This window comes from Salmo trutta, chromosome 14, assembly GCF_901001165.1.
Source record: "Salmo trutta chromosome 14, fSalTru1.1, whole genome shotgun sequence".
NCBI lineage: Eukaryota > Metazoa > Chordata > Actinopteri > Salmoniformes > Salmonidae > Salmo > Salmo trutta.
This window is the reverse complement of record NC_042970.1, coordinates 67,839,721-67,865,433: the sequence shown is the minus strand read 5'-3', so window position 1 is coordinate 67,865,433 and position 25,713 is coordinate 67,839,721. Positions and strand designations below refer to the sequence as shown.

Here is a 25,713-nt window from a genome sequence, read left to right as displayed (position 1 = left end):
TATATGGATCATGATCATATATGGAATCAGGAATATCAACACTTTGTATTTCTTAAGTAAACAAAAATGAACTACATTATGGTTGGTGTCTCATTTTCCCGCTGTACTGAAACTGAAACTGAACCGAATCGTAACCCCAAAACCGCAATACGTACCACCGAACCGTGGGTTTGGTGAACCTTTACAGGTCTAGTGGGCAGCCGGACCGACTTGTTTTGATTCAACCCAGATTTAGTATATTCACTTCAATGTGTTTACCTACCTACTGCTCTCCCTTCTACCCAACTCTTATCGATCTCCCTCTAAGCCAAGGTCAGCAATGCTGAGAGGAAAGTGAATTACATGGGAACGCAAACACACACACACACACACACGTAATGACAGTCATGAGGTAAGATCTGGCTGTTTTCGTTCTCGCTCTTCGCCAGCGAAGCTGAACACTATAAAAAGTACAGGAGTGTATTAACGTGCATTAGCACCTCAATAAGAACCTGTCCCATTGTAGCGCTCCTGTTTACATCTGCTGTGATACACCTTGTTACCCTGCTGCTGTTCAGCTCTAGCTTCAGTGTTGACGTTTTCACACACACACACACACACACACACACACACACACACACACACACACACACACACACACACACACACACACACACACACACACACACACACACACACGTCATTCACACGTTCACGCTTTCTCTCTCTCTGTTCCAGGGCCCGCTGGGTGGAGCGGAGGAGAGCCCTGTCTCCGGCCCAGCAGCAGCACACCAGCCTGGGACGCGGCACAGCTTCGTCCAGGACCACTTTCAGGCACAGTACAGGTACGAGTCATAGACAATATCATACAGGTACATTAGTAGTCACAGACGATAAGAGGTGAGGAGTCACATTCAATTAGTACAGGTCATGTAATAACGCATACTTAAGTTATGCAGCAATTCAATAATCATTTCTCACACCATGAGGCTTCATGGAGTATAAAAACACCTACTCTTCTCATCCAAGACTTTTGTAATGTCTGTGTGCACAGTTTTTTCTCGCCAGAATCTATAGCGTGCCATTATTTACAGTATAGGTATTCAGAACAGGTGAGCATGCACTTTCCCTCCTGTGGATAAGAACCGCTAGCCTGCTAAAGTAGGTCACATTGAGCTAGCTGTGAACAATTTCTGGGATTAGTCTCTGCCTGTATCTTGTTTGGCTCTTTTCCTCCTGGTCTGCAGTACACACACACATACACACAAAGCAGCAGCAGCAGCAGGATCCCTACGTAGCCAGTCTCATGGAGATGCAGTGACCCTCTGCTAGCCTTGTCATGATGTTCTCCATCTCCTTTCCTCCCCATCCACCTCTTCTTAGATCAATCTGTTGAAACGTTCCACTTGTTGATTTATGATACCAACCACTGATCTGTATACCACATGGATTGACTGAGCAGTTTAACAGATGATTAGACTTTGACACATTCATATTGTATAGATAATGAGATTAGACCTGAAATGTACAGAATCTGCTGGGAGTCGATTGCAGCCAACAGGCAGCGCTCCTCTATAACAAAGAAGGACTCCAGTTGTATCGGGCTTAGTATTAGACTTAACACCATGCTGGTAGATCAGCGTGAGTCAATCAATATAGGGTTAACCCCAGACAGTTAGACTGTATTGATGATGATGCGGGGTTAACCACCCAGTCAATCATGGGATTATGATTCCAACTCCCTCATCACAGGATTATGGATTATACACTTATACAAACCCACTGTATCCCTGCGGAGACTAATCTCCCCAGGCTGCTAATTGGAAATTGCTCTCCGAATCCATTTTCCCTTATGGAAAAATGTGTGTCTAAAATGGAATATCGGAATTTTGAGGTAGAATATTGGAATTCCGAGATGGAATATTCAAAGTAAAGTGTGTCTTCTTTAACATCAACCCCCTTGGCTGTTGGCTATGATGTGTTTGCTACAACTGCACACAGGTTGTGTTTACATCCTATTATCATATTAGCTGTTAATTCATTAGCAGATAAGAGTAGCGACACTAGGGGAAATCTGAGACGAAACCTTCAAGACACTCCAAATGCATCCCTAAACAGCTTAGTAAAGAATGCTAATGCGATGGCTCCTCTCATCAATCATTTTGTCTCTTGTCTCAAATGGCACCCTATTCCCTTCATAGTGCACTACCTAGTCTGCGGTCCAAACACTTAAAAGACACATCCTCGTCCACTTACCCTCGCCTTATGCCCTTGGGGGAGTCCCCGTCGCCATCTTGGAGGATGGTCCAAATGATTAGCCAAGCAAGGGAAGTTTGCAACGTAAGCTCCTCGGCCCACGTTTTTAGTTGGCTTTGCGAGTGTACAATTACGGGCCTGAAACTCCCCAGAATTCAATTCGCGATGATTGTACATCCGCGAAAACTTAAAAACAACATCAATGTAGAAGTCAACATACAAGTGTAAGTAAAAACGAATGCTACGTAAAAATTAAATATGTTTTTGTTTGGTTATCTTTTGGAAATTGTAGAAATATGACATTTTCCATCTTCAGAAGTTCCAGCTAGGCAGGCTAACATCAGTTAGCTAATTCATTTGCTGGCTATCATACAGTAGGCGTATATTAATAATTATATATTCAATACAAGTAGACATGCACTCATAATTGACTGTAGTGCATATAAAGCACCCGCAAGTTACCGGTGGCTGAAAACACAATCATTGCAGGATGTTTGAGTGGCGAATTTCCGGCCAAGGGTGGTCGATTTAAAAATCATTCCTTCCTCCCTCGCCCCTCACCCTGCAAGTGTATACTCGTCAGACGTCATGATACGCCATCAGAAGTGTCCACTTAATTTAAGGGCTGAGGGGAACAGTTTTGGCTGACAGCTGTGAAGTGTCTTCCCCCTCAGGTGGATGTATATACAGATGTAGGGTCTTAATTTGATAATTTTTTTGTTGCTGAGAATTTTCCTGCAAAGCAGGTAATGCAAACTTCTAGTGTATTTGAGTTTTTAAAAGGCTTCTGAAGTTTGTAATTTCAATTTTGAAATTTCAGATTTGATTTGCCCTAACGAAAAATGTATCCACCCCTACAAATGTCAAGGGTGTAGTGTAGAGTGTAGTGAACAGGCGCACCCAGTCAGACAGCGCACCGTCCGACCGATCCCCGGATGACCAGAGGAGGGAGATGTGTGGGCCCAATAGATCAACTGGTCACGGACAGCAGACGGAACGTACATACGCCCAACAGGACACTGGAGGGGAGCCGGCTCTGTACGCAACGCCTGCTCAATGTCCGCATCCAGCTCCCACACGACCGGTGCTACCAGGCAGGAGGCCGGGAGTATGGGAGTCTGATCCATGGGCCGCTCTTCTGTGTCATACAGCCGGGACAGTACATCTGCCTTCTTATTCTGGGAACCTGGTCTGTAGGATAGGGTAAACACAAAACGGGTAAAGAACATGGCCCACCTTGCCTGACGAAGATTCAGTCTCCTCGCTGCCCGGATGTACTCCAGGTTGCGGTGGTCAGTCCAGATGAGAAAAGGGTGTTTAGCCCCCTCAAGCCAATGTCTCCACGCCTTCAACGCTTTAAACACAGCCAACCACTCCCGGCCCCCCACATCATAGTTATGCTCCGCTGGGCTGAACGTCTTCGAGAAGAAAGCACAGGGGCGGAGTTTTGGTGGCGTACCCGAGCACTGTGAGAGCACGGCTCCTATCCCAGCCTCGGACGCGTCCACCTCCACTATGAATGCCAGAGAGGGATCCGGATGAGCCAGCACAGGAGCCGAAGTAAACAGAGCTCTTAGCTGCCCAAAAGCCCTGTCCGCCTCAGCCGACCACTGCAACCGTACAGGACCCCCCTTCAGCAATGAGGTAATGGGAGCAGCAACCTGGCCAAAACCCCGGATAAATCTCCGGTAGTAATTGGCAAACCCTAAAAAGCACTGCACCTCCTTTACCGTGGTGAGGGTCGGCCAATTACGCACGGCTGCAATGCGGTCACTCTCCATCTCCACCCCTGATGTGGAAATGCAATACCCTAGGAAGGAGACGGCCTGCTGAAAGAACAGGCATTTCGCAGCCTTGACAAACAGGTCATGCTCCAACAGTCGTCAAAGTACCTTGCGCACCAAGGACACATGCTTGGCAAGTGTAGTGGAGTATATCAGAATGTCATCGATATACACCACTACACCCTGCCCGTGCAGGTCCCTGAAAATCTCGTCTACAAAGGATTGGAAAACTGATGGAGCATTCTTCAACCCGTACGGCATGACGAGGTACTCATAATGCCCTGTGGTGGTACTAAACGCTGTCTTCCACTCGTCTCCCTCTTAGATATGCACAAGGTTATACGCACTCCTGAGATCCAGTTTCGTGAAGAAATGCGCCCCATGCATTGACTCAGTCGCCGTGGCGATAAGAGGTTGCGGGTAACTGTACCTCACCGTGATTTGATTGAGACCTCTATAGTCAATACACGGGCGTAAACCTCCATCCTTCTTCTTCACCAAAAAAAACTTGAGGAGGCGGGTGAAGTAGAGGGCCGAATGTACCCCTGACGCAGGGATTCAGAGACATATGTATCCATAGCCACCGTCTCCTCTTGCGACAGGGGATACACGTGACCCCTGGGAAGCGCAGCATCTGCCAGGAGATTTATCGCACAATCCCCCCGTCGATGGGGTGGTAATTGAGTCGCCTTCTTTTTACAGAAGGCGAGAGCCAAATCGGCATATTTAGGGGGGATGTGCACGAGACCTGGTCTGGACTTTCCACCATGGTAGCACCAACGGCAACCCCTACACACCTCCCTGAGCACTCTCGCGACCACCCCGTGAGAGCCCTCTGTTGCCAGGAAATAGTGGGGTTATGCAGAGCCAACCATGGAAGGCCTAGTACCACAGGAAACGCAGGAGAGTCAATGAGGAAGAGGCTGATTCTCTCCTCATGGTCCCCCTGCATAACCATGGCCAAGGAGATGGTGGCCTCGATGATTAGCCCGGACCCTAATGGTCGACTATCCAGAGCGTGAACTGGGAAGGGTCTAACTACAGGAAAAATGGGGATCCCTAAACTAATGGCTAACACTCTGTTGATAAAATTCCCAGCTGCGCCTGAATCGACGAGCGCCTTATGCTGGGAATGAGGAGAAAACTCAGGGAAACAAACAGACACAAACAGTTGATCAACAGTGGACTCTGGATGAGTGTGGTGCAAACTCACCTGGGGTGACGCCAGAGTGCCCTGCCTGTTGCCTCGACTCCCAGAGGAACCAACACGGCACCGACCGGCAGTGTGTCCACTGCGGCCACAGATGTTGCACGTGATGGCTCCTCCTCCAGTCTCCCTATGAGCAGCCCCTCCTAACTCCATGGGCACCGGAGCGGGGGTGCTGGAAGATGGCACCGACAGAGACCCCTCTGGACGTCCGTGGGTGACCAGCAGGTTATCCAACCGGATGGACAAATCCACCAGTTGGTCAGATGGTGGCATCCCTGATGGTGGCATCCCTGCAGGCCAGCTCACGTCGGACGTCCTCTCGTAGGCTGCATCGATAGTGGTCGATGAGGGCCCTGTCGTTCCAGCCTGCTCCGGCGGCCAAGGTCCGGAATTCCAGGGCGAATTCCTGGGCGCTCCTCGTCCCCTGCCTCAAATGGAAGAGCCTTTCCCCCGCCGCTCTACCTTCGGGTGGATGGTTGAAGACGGCCCGGAAGCGACAGGTGCACTCCTTGAAGTGGTCCAACGCCGTGTCTCCCCCTCTCCACACAGCGTTTGCCCACTCCAGCGCTCCTCCTGTAAGACAGGAGACGAGGGCAGCCACTCTCTCCCTTCTCGAGGGAGCTGGGTGCACAGTGGCCAGGTAGAGGTCCAGTTATAACAGGAATCCCTGGCACTGTGCTGCTGTCCCATCATACTCCCTGAGAAGGGAGAGACGCATCCCACTGGAATTCTCTCCGGACGGGACGGGTGGAGGCAACCCCAGTTGTACTGGTCGAGGCGCTGGAGAGACTCCCTGTCTCTCCCAGCGGTCCATAGTTTGAACAACGCGATCCATCATGGCACCAAGTTGACTTAACATTTCCAAATGTTCCTGGACGTGCTCCTCGACTCTAACCAGGGTACCTGCTCCTGCTGACTCCATGGTTTGGTGTGTAATTCTGTTCAAAGGTGTGTACGGGAGGTGAAGTCAGGTGCAGGAGAGCAGAGTGTAGTGAACAATTCCATTCCAAAATATACAGCACATAAAAACAATAGCGTGCCAAAAACACAGAACATGGCAAAAGTAAAGCGCCCAACAATAATCCACATCACAAACAAACAATTACATACAAAGACATGATGGGAAACAGAGGGCTAAATACATGTAGAATGATTAGGGAATGAAAACCAGGTGTGTATGGGACAAGACAAAACAAATGGATATATGAAAAATGGAGTGGCAATGGCCAGAAAGCCGGTAACATCGATCGCCGAACGCCGCCCGAACAAGGAGAGGAGCCGACATCGGCGGAAGTCGTGACAACAACAATTTTCATTATAACCCACATAATAATTCACATTTCCCATTGCTGCAGGATTATTTCCCTGCTGAAGCAAACTGGCTCGAATTAAAATCCTACATTTGTACACCTAAGGTGTAGTAGTATACTCTTAGAAAAAGGGTTCTTCGGCTGTCCCCATAGGATGACCCTTTTTTAATTCCAGGTAGAACCCTTTTTGGTTCCAGGTAGAACTCTTTTGGGTTCCATGTAGAACACAGTCTGGAAACGGTTCTACATTGAACTCAAAAAGGTTCTGCCTGGAGCCAAAAAGTGTTATTCGAAGGGTTCTCCATTGGGGACAGCTAAAAAAGAGTGTAGTGTTTGTTTAGTCAGGGGTTATAAAACAATACTAAAGCACCAGTAATTAGTACTTTGATGGTCTGCTCCCTAAGGATATGTCTCAGAATTGAGTACATGTTGTTGTCACATTATGCAGTCTACTGTAAAGTGATTACAGAACTACTCCAAACTCTGTTGTTTCTCCCACAACGCACCTTGTAATTTTCTGCCTGGCTTCACCCCAACAGCTTGAAGTGTCAGAGAGTAGCAGGGTTACACTGTAATTGCGATTCCAGAGTTCCGAACACAGACCCAGGTAGCAGGATAGCGGCTGTCTGGTTTGGCTGGAGGGAGGTACAGATGGAGAGGGAGGGGGCAGATGACTGGAGGGCTTGTTACAGATGACCTTGCTGGTAGAGCCTGGGAGAGGTAGAGCCTGCCTGGCTGTTCCCCACCCCTGCCTGGCCTGGCATTACATGGGGCCGTCTGTAAAGTTCCTTTTGTCTGTAGAGTTAATGCACTGTGCCTGCCTATAACTGTACTTCTGTTCATGTAAGTGCATTTGAGTATGAATACAGGTCAACACAAGTAATGTATCCTATCCACTGCACTCAAACTGTTGTGTAACATTGGTCTCCGTTCCAACATTGTAACTCAACGTTGCAGTATTGGGTGTTCTAACTTCCCGACTTCTGAAGACACAAGACCGTGTAGTAGTGTGACTGAGACAATTGGTGTTTTTCAAAATGCATACTACCGCGCTTCGAGCATGCAAATTGAAGCACGGGAGGGTCGGGTTATGGGTCCAAATCAAAGTAGCCGAAACGGAGCACGGAGGGAACTTCTCGAATGTGAAATGTTGCTTATTCGCATGTAAAATGTTGCCTGACTACAATATTTTATGTTGATGTGTTAATAAATACATGCTGTGTAAATTGTAGCATATTTACCTGCCTACGTACCATAGAACGCAAGCCAATAAGTCAGTAGGGCTAACTGGCTAGCTACTACTGTTACTACAGAAGAATTGTTGGCTAGCTACCCACAAAGAATTGACATCTACCTTGCATAATATTAGTTTTAGGTAATGTTTTATACCATCTGGTTAGCAACATTATTAAGATTCACATATACATAGCTAGCTGATAGTTATGAAGAAAAACATTTGCTTTGTGTTTATCTTTTTTTCGTCTCTATTGCCACTGTCCTGGCTGGAAGACTGTTCAGTGAATGGGTAGCTAAGTCCATAGTAAGTGAATTAGGCTAACTGGCTAGCTAGCTAATCATGCGCCGAATACAACCTTACCATGGAATGCTTACTGACAAGCCCTTAACCAACAATGCAGTTCAAGAAGAATGTAGCCACGAAGAATTGGTATCTACCCACGAAAAATGTACACCAACCTTGCATAACATTAGTTTTAGGTCATTTTTGCCTGTTTAACTAGCTGACAAGTTAGATTATTACGATTCACATATCTAGCTGATAGTTATGAAGTAAAACTTTTGCTTTGTGTATATCTTGTTTTGTCTATTGTTGCCATTGTCCTGCAGTGTGAGGGAAAACAGTAGGGGAAGTGCTTCTCAAATGTAATGTTTTATGCATTCTCCACACTCTCGTCCTCACAAGAACGTAGTCAAGAGAACGTCGTTTGAGCATGAGAATGTGGAGCATGGTAGTATGCATATCGAGAGGCACCCATTGGCTCCGATGAGTTTGGGTTTTGGGACTCGTCCTCCACACTTTCTCCTTATGTTATTGTCCTTCTATAATTGTGTTTGCCATGGTGCTCGTTTCTAATAGCAAGACTAAACAAAAGAATAATCACTCTTAGTTTGTTTCGCTCTCTCTCTCTCTCTCTCTCTCTCTCTCTCTCTCTCTCAATTCAATTTCAGTTTAAGGTCTTTGTCTCTCTCTCTGAATCTGTCAGTGTCACTGTCTTTCTTTCATTCTCTCTCTGAATCAATCATCCTTTCTCACTGTCTCTCACTCTCTCTCCCCCTCTCTCTCTCTCTCTCTCTCTCAGTCTTTTTATACCTGTGAGACTCCTCGAGGGCGTTCTGATCTGAATAAGTGTTTGTGATTAGAGTGGAGGCTGTCGGGTGGTTTAGGCTGCAGAGACGAGAGAGACAAGCGACAGTCACTTTCCAGCCTCAAATGAGTCTTGGTCTACACCCTCAGTCTGTCATGTTGAGTTTGGAACGTTGGTTGTCTTTCTTAGTGTCAACGGTTGCATCCCAAATGGCACCCTATTGTCTTTAAAGTAGGCTACACAACTTCAATGGGCCCTGGTTAAAGGTTGTGCTATATAAAGGGAATAGCATGTCATTTGGGAGGCACCCAAAGGACTGAGGAAATAGATATTGTCTTTCTATTCGTACTCTCCTCCCTGTCTTCAGTTCAGCACAACTGCCCAAGATGGTGGTGCAGATTTCTGTAGCCAAACCTTTTAAAGCAGATTATCCAGAGCTCACACAGTCACTCCTCATTCAACCTCTCCTTTGATTTTATTACCATGATGACCCACTCACACTCCCTCCACCGGGGAGGCCTCCTGGGCTGCCATCTTCCCCCCTTCCACCATGACCTTACCTGGGGCGTCTCTGAGCTGATCCCATCCCAGGCTGGATGCTTTGAAGTGGGGGGTTAGAGAGTTGATGAAGTGGAGGACTGCTTTGATCTCTCCACTGGTGTTTTTTGTTAACGTACAGAGCGGAGAGACTCTGCCAAGCCCTGCTTCCTCTTTTCGACCTGACACCTTCTAACTATCATCAACTAACACTTACTCACTCTCTCTCTCTCTCTCTCTCTCTCACACACACACACACACACACACAATGTTCGCACACATACAGGTCTGACAATTACCCCACTAATACAGTAGTTCTGTTTACTTCTCTGCCAACCAAACACCAATACAATTGTATTGACCCACTGCTGTCAGAGCTGAAGCACTTTATTACTCTCTGTGAAACTGTTTACGCTGTTTCATGATGCGATTGACTCTAGTGGTTGAGGACGGTAGAGTAATTGTGAGGAGTGCCAATACATTTTCCCTCCTCCTTGTTGACACCCCACTAACAGCTGAGGTAATAAAAACAGAAATGGCGTAGTTAAGCTAAGAGAGGAGCTGAGAGTTCTCAGGTGTGCGTGCCCACTCACAATGTGAGTTGGATCTGTACTGTAGGAGCCTACACAGTAAGTGGTTGCAGTTGAAGCTTGCCAGAGATGATAGTTGTAACGGCTGTCATAGAGAGGGGACCAAAGCGCAGCGTGTTGATTGCTCATGATGAATATTTATTTAAACTCCGAACACTAAAGAAAAAATAACAAAGCGAAAACGAACGCGCACACAGTTCTGTCAGGTACATAGACTAAACAGAAGACAACTACCCACAAACACAGGTGGAAAAAAACCCTACTTAAGTATGATCTCCAATTAGAGACAACGAGGACCAGCTGCCTCTAATTGGAGATCATCCCAAAAAACAACAACATAGAAAACTAGATCCTAAACATAGATATACAAAACATAGAAAAACACAAAACACCCCCTGTCACGCCCTGACCTACTCTACCATAGAAAAGGACATCTTACTATGGTCAGGATGTGACAATAGTGCAGTTGTTTGTTTAGAGAATGAGTTCAACAACTGGTGTCCGGGTCCCCAATGTTCCGGTGACGTGGAGGAGGAGGCTGTCAACGGCCTGGATCGACACCAGAGAGAGCGAGAGAGGGACGATTAGAGCCTCGTCTAGCCTCATATCTCCACACTGCAGATGGGGACCAGAGTGCATCGCACCTCTCAGTATGCAAGCAGGATATGCACACACAGGCAGGGATGCGGATACCCTTCTCTGAGTGGATAGAGGCAGTAACCATACGCATACTCATGAACTCTCTGACCTGCACGCACTGGAACTGTAAAGGCCACTCGGAGATAGTACACATCGTCAACAGAGGAAATACTTTCGCAGGACGATGACGATGGTCAACCTTAAACTTCATCAGCACTGTGAGATGAAGGTCACAACAACTATTTGGGGGGGGAGTGATTTCAACTCAAAGTTTTTATACAAGTGAACATCCTTTTTGGCTTGGTGCTGCCTCCAATATCACAAATGTCACACTCAATCTCTTGAAGTTGAAGACAAAATCCAAATGTCCAGCACAGGAAGCATTCAACAGACCAATCAGCTTGTCTCCTAACCCGCGTTGCGTTAACTCCCAGACTTCATCTTCCAGCTCGTCACACCCCTCAAAGAGAGGCAGCCGAAAACATTTGTTCTTTTTTCCCCCCCTTTGAGGCGTAGCCCTCTGTTAATTTCCCATGGCGTGGGCCCTTTGTTTAAAGGTCTCTAATGGAGAAGCAGATAGAGGCAGATCAGCCTCAGTGCACTCATCCAACCCAACGCAGACACCAGCAACCCAGACAGACTGACTGACTGGGGGATTTCGCCAGAGGTAGAGAGGAAATGAAGAGAGGGAAGGAGGGAGCAGAGGAGGAAATGTCTGCTGACCTGTAGAGTTAAAGTCTGGAAGGACTTGCCATGTGTTCCACTTTAGACGTTATGCTAATTACAGGGCAGAAGACGCCAGGCTGTAGACTTTCCTCTGTGGATTGATTGGTTCGTCGAACGACTGAGGGAGGGGATACTTGAGCCTGTGCCCTTGTCCTGGAGTGGCACTGGGCTGAAATGGCATCAGGACCTCTGTGCTGGCCTGTATCCATCAGTGTCTGGGATTGGGGTCCTTTCATTTCTGTTCAGGCATCATTCGCCACCCCAGCCATTAACAATGTGTTTCTCTACCACTTTGCTTTTAGCCACATTTGTGGAAAATGCAAATCACCAATGGCGCGATATTGAATCTCAAATGGGCTTTTCACCCGGGCACTGAGTATTTATGACTCCAACCCCTGGGGAAGTTATATCTCGCATTTGTCCTCTCAATTTTTGGATGAAATGGACTGTGAATCCATTGGAATACATTATTCAAGCAGAGAGTGATTTTTAGCTGGTGAAACTGAAAGGAAAAGGGGATTGATGGAAGACGAGGTTCACCGTCGGTTCAAATGTATTCACTAGAAGGTCTGTGTTGTGTGTTTTACACAGTATCTTCATTCTGTCTAATGTGGGGTCAGGGTAATGCACGGTAGGAGCTGTTTGCTATGAGAGCTGCGTTCAAGAAAGCTCTTGGACCAATTACTGGTCAAACATTCTCTAAAAGCACTGTGTCTACGTCATGACGTTTGAATTCTGTCTCATGTATGTTGATGCGTAGCATGTGCTATATGTAGGCCTATGATATGAGAGCTGCATTCCAATAGGGTGAGGGTGTTACCATTGTGTGGAGAGACGGACCAAGGCGCAGCGTGCTCTGAGTTCCACATCTTTTATTTTTTGTGAAACTTACAAAACAAAAAGGAAACAAACAACGAACCGTAACATAAGAGGTGCAGCATGCACTAACTCAAAATAAGATCCCACAAAACCCAGTGGGGAAATGGCTGCCTAAATATGATCCCCAATCAGAGACAACGATAAACATCTGCCTTTGATTGGGAACCATACCAGGCCAACATAGACATAAAACAACCTAGATAACCCACCCTAGTCACACCCCGACCTAATTATCATAGAGAATAAAAGTCTCTCTGTGGTCAGGGCGTGACAGAGGCTGCAAGTTCAGTCATGCTGTTTGGGTTATTATCTCTTAATTCAGTGGTCTTGAGCAATATAGATGCTGCGTTGAAGAAAGGTGATATGAGGCTACGTGTTTAGTAATGCTGGTCACGTACTATTTATTTAGGGAGTGCAGGGAGGCTGTTCAAAACCTCATCTGTATAAATGATGAGTAATGATCTCTGGTAGACCGTTGGTCGGTAGGACTGCTAACTCGTTGCTGTGGGCTAGAGGCCAGAGGATGTAAGTTTGCGTTGCAAATTATTCCGATGAAATGTGTCCATATGCGAGGATAGGTTTGACACACACACAGACTCTCTCCTCACAGACAGGTGAACCAACCAGAGTGGAAACGCTGTCAGCCTCCACATACTAAGTTCTAAGTGATTGTGTGCACGTCAGACTCCACGGAGAGCGTTCTAAGTGACGTTGGAAGGTGTAAGCACCGCTAATGATGTGACTGTCACGTCCCCATGCAGAGTAAATACAGGAATCATTTTAACCAAGTGTCAGAATGTCATTTACAGCCTGACAGAGTTGAATGGGGAAATCTGGGATCCATAGAAATGCAATAACGAAGTAATACTATTGAAATAGTAATGCTATTTCTATGATATCTGGGCACATCTCTACAAAACCTCTCTGAGTAGGAGTGCTGATCTAGGATTAGTTTAGCCTTTTAGATCAAAAGGAATACGATTTATAAGGACAGGTGGTGACCTGATCCTAGATCAGCGCTCCTACTCTGAGACTCTGTGGATACAGGCCCTGTGTTGCATCACTGTCCTGGAGTGACTCAGCAGAACACCTGATAACCTGGACTCATTCAGCTGAGAACAACCAGGAGGAAAAGAGAGAGCAGAGCAGTCAGATGTATCAGCACGGTGGAGCTAAGATGTTCCACACAAGCTAGCCTGAATGGCTGCCTCTCTCTCCAACCAATCTGCTTTGTTTCTACCTCGTCTTCATTCTTTCCTTTTCCTTTCACCATCCATCCTTCCTCTCTACCCCCACCATCCTTCCTTCTCTCTACCCCCACCATCCTTCCTTCTCTCTACCCCCACCATCCATCCTTCTCTCTACCCCCACCATCCTTCCTTCTCTCTACCACCACCATCCTTCCTTCTCTCTACCCCCACCATCCTTCCTTCTCTCTACCCCCACCATCCTTCCTTCTCTCTACCACCACCATCCTTCCTTCTCTCTACCCCCACCATCCTTCCTTCTCTCTACCCCCACCATCCATCCTTCTCTCTACCCCCACCATCCTTCCTTCTCTCTACCACCACCATCCTTCCTTCTCTCTACCCCCACCATCCTTCCTTCTCTCTACCACCACCATCCTTCCTTCTCTCTACCACCACCATCCTTCCTTCTCTCTACCACCACCATCCTTCCTTCTCTCTACCACCACCATCCTTCCTTCTCTCTACCACCACCATCCTTCCTTCTCTCTACCCCCACCATCCTTCCTTCTCTCTACCACCACCATCCTTCCTTCTCTCTACCACCACCATCCTTCCTTCTCTCTACCCCCACCATCCATCCTTCTCTCTACCCCCACAATCCTTCCTTCTCTCTACCACCACCATCCTTCCTTCTCTCTACCCCCACCATCCTTCCTTCTCTCTACCACCACCATCCTTCCTTCTCTCTACCACCACCATCCTTCCTTCTCTCTACCACCACCATCCTTCCTTCTCTCTACCACCACCATCCATCCTTCTCTCTACCACCACCATCCTCCTTCTCTCTACCACCACCATCCTTCCTTCTCTCTACCACCACCATCCTTCCTTCTCTCTACCCCCACCATCCATCCTTCTCTCTACCCCCACCATCCTTCCTTCTCTCTACCACCACCATCCATCCTTCTCTCTACCACCACCATCCTTCCTTCTCTCTACCACCACCATCCTTCCTTCTCTCTACCCCCACCATCCTTCCTTCTCTCTACCCCCACCATCCTTCCTTCTCTCTACCACCACCATCCTTCCTTCTCTCTACCCCCACCATCCTTCCTTCTCTCTACCCCCACCATCCTTCCTTCTCTCTACCACCACCATCCTTCCTTCTCTCTACCCCCACCATCCCTCCTTCTCTCTACCCCCACCATCCTTCCTTCTCTCTACCCCCACCAACCTTCCTTCTCTCTACCCCCACCATCCTTCCTTCTCTCTACCCCCACCATCCTTCCTTCTCTCTACCAGCACCATCCTTCCTTCTCTCTACCACCACCATCCTTCCTTCTCTCTACCACCACCATCCTTCCTCTCTACCCCCACCATCCTTCCTTCTCTCTACCACCACCATCCTTCCTTCTCTCTACCACCACCATCCTTCCTTCTCTCTACCCCCACCATCCTTCCTTCTCTCTACCCCCACCATCCTTCCTTCTCTCTACCACCACCATCCATCCTTCTCTCTACCACCACCATCCTTCCTTCTCTCTACCCCCACCATCCTTCCTTCTCTCTACCACCACCATCCTTCCTTCTCTCTACCACCACCATCCTTCCTTCTCTCTACCCCCACCATCCTTCCTTCTCTCTACCCCCACCATCCTTCCTTCTCTCTACCACCACCATCCTTCCTTCTCTCTACCACCACCATCCTTCCTTCTCTCTACCCCCACCATCCTTCCTTCTCTCTACCCCCACCATCCTTCCTTCTCTCTACCACCACCATCCTTCCTTCTCTCTACCCCACCATCCTTCCTTCTCTCTACCACCACCATCCTTCCTTCTCTCTACCACCACCATCCTTCCTTCTCTCTACCCCCACCATCCTTCCTTCTCTCTACCCCCACCATCCTTCCTCTCTACCCCCACCATCCTTCCTTCTCTCTACCCCCACCATCCTTCCTTCTCTCTACCACCACCATCCTTCCTTCTCTCTACCACCACCATCCTTCCTTCTCTCTACCACCACCATCCTTCCTTCTCTCTACCCCCACCATCCTTCCTTCTCTCTACCCCCACCATCCTTCCTTCTCTCTACCACCACCATCCTTCCTTCTCTCTACCACCACCATCCTTCCTTCTCTCTACCCCCACCATCCTTCCTTCTCTCTACCACCACCATCCTTCCTTCTCTCTACCCCCACCATCCTTCCTTCTCTCTACCCCCACCATCCTTCCTTCTCTCTACCACCACCATCCTTCCTTCTCTCTACCACCACCATCCTTCCTTCTCTCTACCACCACCATCCTTCCTTCTCTCTACCCCCACCATCCTTCCTTCTCTCTACCCCCACCAACCTTCCTTCTCTCTACCACCACCATCCTTCCTTCTCTCTACCCCCACCATCCTTCCTTCTCTCTACCACCACCATCCTTCCTTCTCTCTACCACCACCATCCTTCCTTCTCTCTACCCCCACCATCCTTCCTTCTCTCTACCCCCACCAACCTTCCTTCTCTCTACCACCACCATCCTTCCTTCTCTCTACCCCCACCATCCATCCTTCTCTCTACCCCCACCATCCTTCCTTCTCTCTACCCCCACCATCCTTCCTTCTCTCTACCACCACCATCCTTCCTTCTCTCTACCACCACCATCCTTCCTTCTCTCTACCCCCACCATCCTTCCTTCTCTCTACCCCCACCATCCTTCCTTCTCTCTACCACCACCATCCTTCCTTCTCTCTACCACCACCATCCTTCCTTCTCTCTACCACCACCATCCTTCCTTCTCTCTACCCCCACCATCCTTCCTTCTCTCTACCCCCACCAACCTTCCTTCTCTCTACCACCACCATCCTTCCTTCTCTCTACCCCCACCATCCTTCCTTCTCTCTACCACCACCATCCTTCCTTCTCTCTACCACCACCATCCTTCCTTCTCTCTACCACCACCATCCTTCCTTCTCTCTACCCCCACCATCCTTCCTTCTCTCTACCCCCACCATCCTTCCTTCTCTCTACCACCACCATCCATCCTTCTCTCTACCCCCACCATCCTTCCTTCTCTCTACCACCACCATCCATCCTTCTCTCTACCACCACCATCCTTCCTTCTCTCTACCACCACCATCCTTCTCTCTACCCCCACCATCCTTCCTTCTCTCTACCCCCACCATCCTTCCTTCTCTCTACCACCACCATCCTTCCTTCTCTCTACCACCACCATCCTTCCTTCTCTCTACCCCCACCATCCTTCCTTCTCTCTACCACCACCATCCTTCCTTCTCTCTACCCCCACCATCCTTCCTTCTCTCTACCCCCACCATCCTTCCTTCTCTCTACCACCACCATCCTTCCTTCTCTCTACCCCCACCATCCTTCCTTCTCTCTACCACCACCATCCTTCCTTCTCTCTACCACCACCATCCTTCCTTCTCTCTACCCCCACCATCCTTCCTTCTCTCTACCATCACCATCCTTCCTTCTCTCTACCCCCACCATCCTTCCTTCTCTCTACCACCACCATCCTTCCTTCTCTCTACCCCCCACCATCCTTCCTTCTCTCTACCACCACCATCCTTCCTTCTCTCTACCACCACCATCCTTCCTTCTCTCTACCCCCACCATCCTTCCTTCTCTCTAACCCCACCATCCTTCCTTCTCTCTACCCCCCACCATCCTTCCTTCTCTCTACCACCACCATCCTTCCTTCTCTCTACCCCCACCATCCTTCCTTCTCTCTACCCCCACCATCCTTCCTTCTCTCTACCACCACCATCCTTCCTTCTCTCTACCCCCACCATCCTTCCTTCTCTCTACCACCACCATCCATCCTTCTCTCTACCACCACCATCCTTCCTTCTCTCTACCCCCACCATCCTTCCTTCTCTCTACCACCACCATCCTTCCTTCTCTCTACCACCACCATCCTTCCTTCTCTCTACCCCCACCATCCTTCCTTCTCTCTACCCCCACCATCCTTCCTTCTCTCTACCACCACCATCCTTCCTTCTCTCTACCACCACCATCCTTCCTTCTCTCTACCCCCCACCATCCTTCCTTCTCTCTACCCCCACCATCCTTCCTTCTCTCTACCACCACCATCCTTCCTTCTCTCTACCCCACCATCCTTCCTTCTCTCTACCACCACCATCCTTCCTTCTCTCTACCACCACCATCCTTCCTTCTCTCTACCCCCACCATCCTTCCTTCTCTCTACCCCCACCATCCTTCCTCTCTACCCCCACCATCCTTCCTTCTCTCTACCCCCACCATCCTTCCTTCTCTCTACCACCACCATCCTTCCTTCTCTCTACCACCACCATCCTTCCTTCTCTCTACCACCACCATCCTTCCTTCTCTCTACCCCCACCATCCTTCCTTCTCTCTACCCCCACCATCCCTCCTTCTCTCTACCACCACCATCCTTCCTTCTCTCTACCACCACCATCCTTCCTTCTCTCTACCCCCACCATCCTTCCTTCTCTCTACCCCCACCATCCTTCCTTCTCTCTACCACCACCATCCTTCCTTCTCTCTACCACCACCATCCTTCCTTCTCTCTACCACCACCATCCTTCCTTCTCTCTACCCCCACCATCCTTCCTTCTCTCTACCCCCACCAACCTTCCTTCTCTCTACCACCACCATCCTTCCTTCTCTCTACCCCCACCATCCTTCCTTCTCTCTACCACCACCATCCTTCCTTCTCTCTACCACCACCATCCTTCCTTCTCTCTACCACCACCATCCTTCCTTCTCTCTACCCCCACCATCCTTCCTTCTCTCTACCCCCACCATCCTTCCTTCTCTCTACCACCACCATCCATCCTTCTCTCTACCCCCACCATCCTTCCTTCTCTCTACCACCACCATCCATCCTTCTCTCTACCACCACCATCCTTCCTTCTCTCTACCACCACCATCCTTCTCTCTACCCCCACCATCCTTCCTTCTCTCTACCCCCACCATCCTTCCTTCTCTCTACCACCACCATCCTTCCTTCTCTCTACCACCACCATCCTTCCTTCTCTCTACCCCCACCATCCTTCCTTCTCTCTACCACCACCATCCTTCCTTCTCTCTACCCCCACCATCCTTCCTTCTCTCTACCCCCACCATCCTTCCTTCTCTCTACCACCACCATCCTTCCTTCTCTCTACCCCCACCATCCTTCCTTCTCTCTACCACCACCATCCTTCCTTCTCTCTACCCCCACCAACCTTCCTTCTCTCTACCACCACCATCCTTCCTTCTCTCTACCACCACCATCCTTCCTTCTCTCTACCACCCACCATCCTTCCTTCTCTCTACCACCACCATCCTTCCTTCTCTCTACCACCACCATCCTTCCTTCTCTCTACCACCACCATCCTTCCTTCTCTCTACCACCACCATCCTTCCTTCTCTCTACCACCACCATCCTTCCTTCTCTCTACCCCCACCATCCTTCCTTCTCTCTACCACCACCATCCTTCCTTCTCTCTACCCCACCATCCTTCCTTCTCTCTACCACCACCATCCTTCCTTCTCTCTACCACCACCATCCTTCCTTCTCTCTACCCCCACCATCCTTCTCTCTACCCCCACCATCCATCCTTCTCTCTACCCCCACCATCCTTCCTTCTCTCTACCCCCACCATCCTTCCTTCTCTCTACCACCACCATCCTTCCTTCTCTCTACCCCACCATCCTTCCTTCTCTCTACCACCACCATCCTTCCTTCTCTCTACCCCCACCAACCTTCCTTCTCTCTACCACCACCATCCTTCCTTCTCTCTACCCCCACCATCCTTCCTTCTCTCTACCACCACCATCCTTCCTTCTCTCTACCCCCACCATCCTTCCTTCTCTCTACCCCCACCATCCTTCCTTCTCTCTACCCCCACCAACCTTCCTTCTCTCTACCCCCACCATCCTTCCTTCTCTCTACCCCCACCATCCATCCTTCTCTCTACCCCCACCATCCTTCCTTCTCTCCTCTGCCTCCACCTTTCTTTCTCCCCTCTGCATCCACCTTTCCCCTCCCCCTGGGGATGCTGCTGACGCAGTCCTCTTGGCTGTCCTCCATGTTTCTGTGCTTAACCCCCAGGCTCATCCCCTGCTGATCCCCCTGTAGGGCACCACTACTAAATCCCCCTGGGTGTACTCTGGCTGGGCCACTGGCCAGGGAGGTATTCATGTTGGAGTCATTATTGTGCTGGTTGACACGGGAGGATGAGACAAGGTAGTGACTCTTTTGCATTGGGATGATGTCGCAGATGTCATGTCCCTGTCAATCTGGAAGTCGTTGCGTCTCAGTTGACTTGGTGCTCTCTCTTCTGTTTCCGTCTGCGCCTCTCTTTTTCTAATAAGCACATCTACTTAGGATTCATATTTCAGTCAATTTTGCTTCCGACTAATTGACCATCATTAACCCGTCAACAAACTGTAAAAAAAAAAAAAATGTTTTCTCCAAACAGTCAAATTACGTGACCGACAGAAAATACTGTCAGAGATCTGTATATAGTGACACGATGCTTATGTTTCCTCCAGAGCGATGGGACTCGTCCAAAAACAGGAAGGCAGGCGACAAGCTTAGGCCCAAAATAAGCCCATAGAAACGCATTGGACTTATTTTGGACAGATTTTGGTGAGAGTGAAACCTCTCGTTTCACCTCTTCCTCTCTGATACTATGCATGCATACAAGGACCGGACATTTTTCATTAAGAGCCTAATGGAAACATGCAACAATAGCAAGCCTATCGTCTTCCAGTCAAAAGGCTACAGCCTGTTATTGACCATGCAACTCCTGTAATGGAGCAGCTAATAAAACTAGATTTTCAAACATTTGCCCAAATGCAATTCACGGAAAACACAGTTTTAAACTTTGCATCTAATACAGTTCCATTTGACAGAGATGACAGAAATCTCAATTAGGAACATGGAAAGAGGGGGAATCTAATAGTAACTACTATGATGGGTTGCTAATATGACTAGGATTGTGCCTTTGGCTGCTGGACAACAAAATAAAGTAAATATGAAAACCAATAGAACAGAGAAGAAATGCTGGTTAATGGCATGAGGAAGTCTTTATAAAATAATTGCCTCCATGTTTCTATAGATGAATTTTGGCAAGGCTACTTTGAAGCAAGGTAAAACATGCCTCATTATTTGAAGTGAAGTAAAACGTTCAAGTTTCAAACAATTATACTGCCTCAAGTTCACATTGCAAAATGGTGGTGATGCGCTGATAGTCAACGCTAGGCATCCGAATGGCGAATGGGAGGCGTGCTTTACGAGTTGATATTGAGAAATAAAAATAGCTAATTTTTTTTAATCGTTTTTGAAATGTTTTTAACACGCGATTGCATTTAGAATTGTTATTTGTTGATCAGTGACTGGGCTTCCGAAGTCTGTTTTCACTCCGGTAAGTAGGCTATTCCTCTCCTCAAACTAGGCTATGTATGCCGTGAACGTGTGATAAATAAGATGCATGACGACTAATGAAAATACACGCACAACAATTTAATTCCACAAAATGATTATAATGAACCTAAACATTACCGGTCAAATGTATTTCAGCTGGCTAAGCGATTAACGGTTAACCTCCCTACATCTACTGAATTCCTGCTGTATGACTTGTTCTTCCCCACATCCCTCTCTTCCCACCACGATTTTTGAACACCTGCTAAAATATTCCAAAATAAAACCAGGTTATTTCTCTCCTCTCTTGTGAATATTTCGGTCTATCCCGGTGTGTTTTCTAACTGGGGATGTGAGGCTCCTCTTGGAGCTAAATGCACTTTCTCTGTTCTGTCCAGCTACTCCGTAATACGCCATGCATAACGTTACACATATAGAAGCCCTGCCAGGTGAGGTCGAACATCTTTACCTCTCCACTCAACCTAGACACACACACACACACACACACACACACACACACACACACACACACACACACACACACACACACACACACACACACACACACTCACAAACACATACACACACACACACACACAAACACACACACACACACACACACACACACACACACACACACACACACACACACACACACACACACACACACACACACACTCACAAACACATACACACACACACACACACACTCACAAACACACACACACAAACACACACACACACACACACACACAGGGTGCCCAAGATCATGTGCCTGTGTAGCACACCATCCCACATCACGTGAGAGGAGCTGGTTGGAAAATTGATTTGTTTGCTCTCTGTGATTTGACCAGGTTGACCTTCTATTGTTTCTGGCCTCCTCATCCTAAAGTATTAAAACATGTATTGTGTAACTTAATGAAGTGACATAGATGATCTGGACATGAAGTGCAAAAATGGTAATATAGTTAGCATTGACTTGCATTGGATTGGTGCCACAAATAATTAAAAGTTAGCATTTGGAACAGTGTCCAGGTAAACAAAACCAAAGCGTGAATTGCTGTCTTACCTTGTCCATAGACTGTTTACAGGGTAAGGAAACCAATATGTCATTTAGTAATTGGGGTGAAGTATCCCTTTAACCCAACCCCCTCTCTCCCTCTCTCTGTTGTGTCTGTAGGTCCTCCCTGACATGTCCACATTGCCTTAAACAGAGCAACACCTTTGACCCCTTCCTCTGCATCTCACTGCCCATTCCCCTACGGCAAACCAGGTAAGCCACACCAGTCACTGCACGTGTGTGTGTGTGTGTGCGTGTGCGTGTGTGCGTGTGCGTGTGTGTGTGTGTGTGTGTGTGTGTGTGTGTGTGTGTGTGTGTGTGCGTGTGTGTGACATGTATACTTTTTATGTTACCAGTTCTCCCTTTTTGTGACAACAAGACACAATGGAATATGATCAAGTGCTAGTGTTGTGAAAAGCAGGGTGGGCGTTTCTGACAGATACACAACAGGTTGCTTGTATAGCATATATATCGCATTGTCTCTCTCTAGCTCATAGACAGTCTATCCACAGGGCCAGTCTGATACTGATGCTATTTAACATGCTAGTTTGGTAGTAAAATATCAGAAAAGTGGTGCGTGCATATGTCAAGTCAAGTCAAATGTTATTTGTCACGTACACACGGTTAGCAGATGTTAATGCGAGTGTAGCGAAATGCTTGTGCTTCTAGTTCCAACCATGCAGTAACATCTAACAAGTAATCTAACAATTTCACAGCAACTACCTTATACACACAAGTGTAAAGGAATGAATAAGTATGTAAATATGTGGATGAGCGATGGCCAAACGGCATAGGCAAGATGCAGTAGATGGTATAGATTACAGTATATACATATGAGATGAGTAATGTAGGGTATGTAAACATTATATAAAGTGGCATTGTTTAAAGTGGTTAGTGATACATTTATTACATACATTTTTTCATTATTAAAGTGGCTAGAGATGAGTCAGTATGTTGGCAGCAGCCACTCAATGTTAGTGATGGCTGTTTAACAGTCTGATGGCCTTGAGATAGAAGCTATTTTTCAGTCTCTCGGTCCTAGCTTTGACACACCTGTACTGATCTCGCCTTCTGGATGATAGCGGGGTGAACAGGCCGTGGCTCGGGTGGTTGTTGTCTTTGATGATCTTTTTGGCCTTCCTGTGACATCGGGTGGTGTAGGTGTCCTGGAGGGCAGGTAGTTTGCCCCCGGTGATGCGTTGTGCAGACCTCACTACCCTCTGGAGAGCCTTGCGGTTGTGGGCGGAGCAGTTGCCGTACCAGGCGGTGATACAGCCCGACAGGATGCTCTCGATTGTGTAAAAGTTTGTGAGTGTTTTTGGTGACAAGCCAAATTTCTTCAGCCTCCTGAGGTTGAAGAGGCGCCGCTGCGCCTTCTTCACCACGCTGACTGTGTGGGTGGACCATTTCAGTTTGTCCGTGATGTGTACGCCGAGGAACTTAAAACTTTACACCTCCACTACTGTCCCGTCGATGTGGATAGGGGGCTGCTCCCTCTGCTGTTTCCTGGAGTCCACGATCATCTCCTTTGTTTTGTTGACATTGAGTGTAAGGTTATTTTCCTGACACCACACTCCGAGGGCCCTCACCTCCCCCCGTAGGCCGTCTCGTCATTGTTGGTAATCAAGCCAATCACTGTAGTGTCGTCTGCAAATTTGATGATTGAGTTGGAGGCGTGCATGGCCACACAGTCATGGGTGAACAGGGAGTACAGGAGAGGGCTGAGAACGCACCCTTGTGGGGACCCAGTGTTGAGGATCAGGAGATGTTGTTTCCTACCCTCACCACCTGGGGGCGGCCCGTCAGGAAGTCCAGGACCCAGTTGCACAGGGCGGGGTCGAGACCTTGGGTCTCGAGCTTAATGACGAGTTTGGAGGGTACTATGGTGTTAAATGCTGAGCTGTAGTCAATGAACAGCATTCTTACATGGGTATTCCTCTTGTCCAGATGTATTCACCCCCTTTGCTATGAAGCCCCTAAATAAGATCCGGTGCAACCAATTACTTTCATAAGTCACATAATTAGTTAAATAAAGTCCACCTGTGTGCAATCTAAGTGTCACATGATCTGTCACGTGATCTCAGTATATATACACCTGTTCTGAAAGGCCCCAGTGTCTGCAACACCACTAAGCAAGGGGCATCACCAAGCAAGCGGCACCATGGAGACCAAGGAGCTCTCCAAACAGGTCAGGGACAAAGTTGTGGAGAAGTACAGATCAGGGTTGGGTTATAAAAAAATATCCAAAACTTTGGACATCCCACAGAGCATCATTAAATCCATTATTAAAAAATGGAAAAAATATGGCACCACAACAAACCTGCCAAAAGAGGGACGCCACCAAAACTCACAGACCAGGCAAGGAGGGCATTAATCAGAGAGGCAACAAAGAGACCAAAGATAACCCTAAAGGAGCTACAAAGCTCCACAGCGGAGATTGGAGTATCTGTCCATAGGACCACTGTAAGCTGTACACTCCACAGAGCTGGGCTTTACAGAAGAGTGGCCAGAAAAAAGCCATTGCTTAAAGAAAGAAATAAGCAAACATGTTTGATGTTCGCCAAAAGGCATGTGGGAGACTCCCCAAACATATGGAAGAAGGTACTCTGGTCAGATGAGACTAAAATTGAGCTTTATGGCCATCAAGGAAAATGCAATGTCTGGCGCAAACCCAACACCTCTCATCACCCCGAGAACAACATCCCCACAGTGAAGCATGGTGGTGGCAGCATCATGCTGTGGGGATGTTTTTCATCGGCAGGGACTGGGAAACTGGTCAGAATTGAAGGGATGATGGATGGCACTAAATACAGGGAAATTCTTGAGGGAAACCTGTTTCAGTCTTCCAGAGATTTGAGACTGGGACGGAGGTTCACCAGCAGGACAATGACCCTAAGCATACTGCTAAAGCAACACTCAAGTGGTTTAAGTGGAAACATTTAAATGCCTGGAATGGTCTAGTCAAAGCCCAGACCTCAATCCAATTGAGAATCTGTGGTATGACTTAAAGATTTTTGTACAGCAGCGGAACCCATCCAACTTGAAGGAGCTGGAGCAGTTTTGTCTTGAAGAATGGGCAAAATCCCAGTGGTTCGATGTGTCAAGCTTATAGAGACATATCCCAAGAGACTTGCATCTGTATTTGCTGCAAAAGGTGGCTGTAGAAAGTATTGACTTTGGAGGGTGAATAGTTATGCACGCTCAAGTTTTCTTTTTTTGTCTTATTTCGTGTTTGTTTCACAATAAAACAAATGTTTTTCCATCTTCAAGGTGGTAGGCATGTTGTGTAAATCAAATGATTCAAACCCCCCAAAAACCCATTTTAATTCCAGGTTGTAAGGCAACAAAATAGGAAAATGCCATGGGGGTGAATACTTTCGCAAGCCACCCTATATGACCTTAATGCCAAGAGACTGACTTCATGAATCCTCATCAGTTCAAGTGAGACTCACACAGTTAGTGAATTTGGGACTCCGTTGTGCCCCCCTTTAGGAGGGATGTATTCTCTCATCTCATTGTCCTCACTTACTGATGGCATATTCCCCTTATTGCCCCGCTGTCTGCAACTGAAATCTCAGTGACGGTCGTGTCTTCTTACATCAGTAAGGGGTTAACTAACATCACTGGCTCTTACTTTATACACCGCATCTCCGTCTCTCACTCTGCTTTTTGAGCACTATGTTAGCGACGACGCATCACTTCCTGAATAATGCATGATGGGAAAGCAGGAAGCTGAGGCGTCATCAGAGCTCCTGTCTCTCTCCCAGACTTTCCTCTATTCCTCTATCCATCCCTCCATCTCTCTATCCCTCCACCCCTTCTTCCCTC

General features: G+C 47.9%; 1 protein-coding gene across 2 annotated transcripts in view; it reads left to right on the top strand.

Annotated features, from left to right (window-relative positions):
* LOC115147197 (ubiquitin carboxyl-terminal hydrolase 43) overlaps positions 1-25,713 on the top strand; it is a 110,387-nt gene that overhangs the window by 36,759 nt on the left and 47,915 nt on the right. For both annotated transcript variants that reach the window (XM_029689279.1, XM_029689278.1), the window contains exons 3-4: positions 718-824; positions 22,006-22,098. In XM_029689279.1, the coding sequence (XP_029545139.1) occupies positions 718-824; positions 22,006-22,098 (200 nt within the window). The remainder of the gene's footprint in view (positions 1-717; positions 825-22,005; positions 22,099-25,713) is intronic.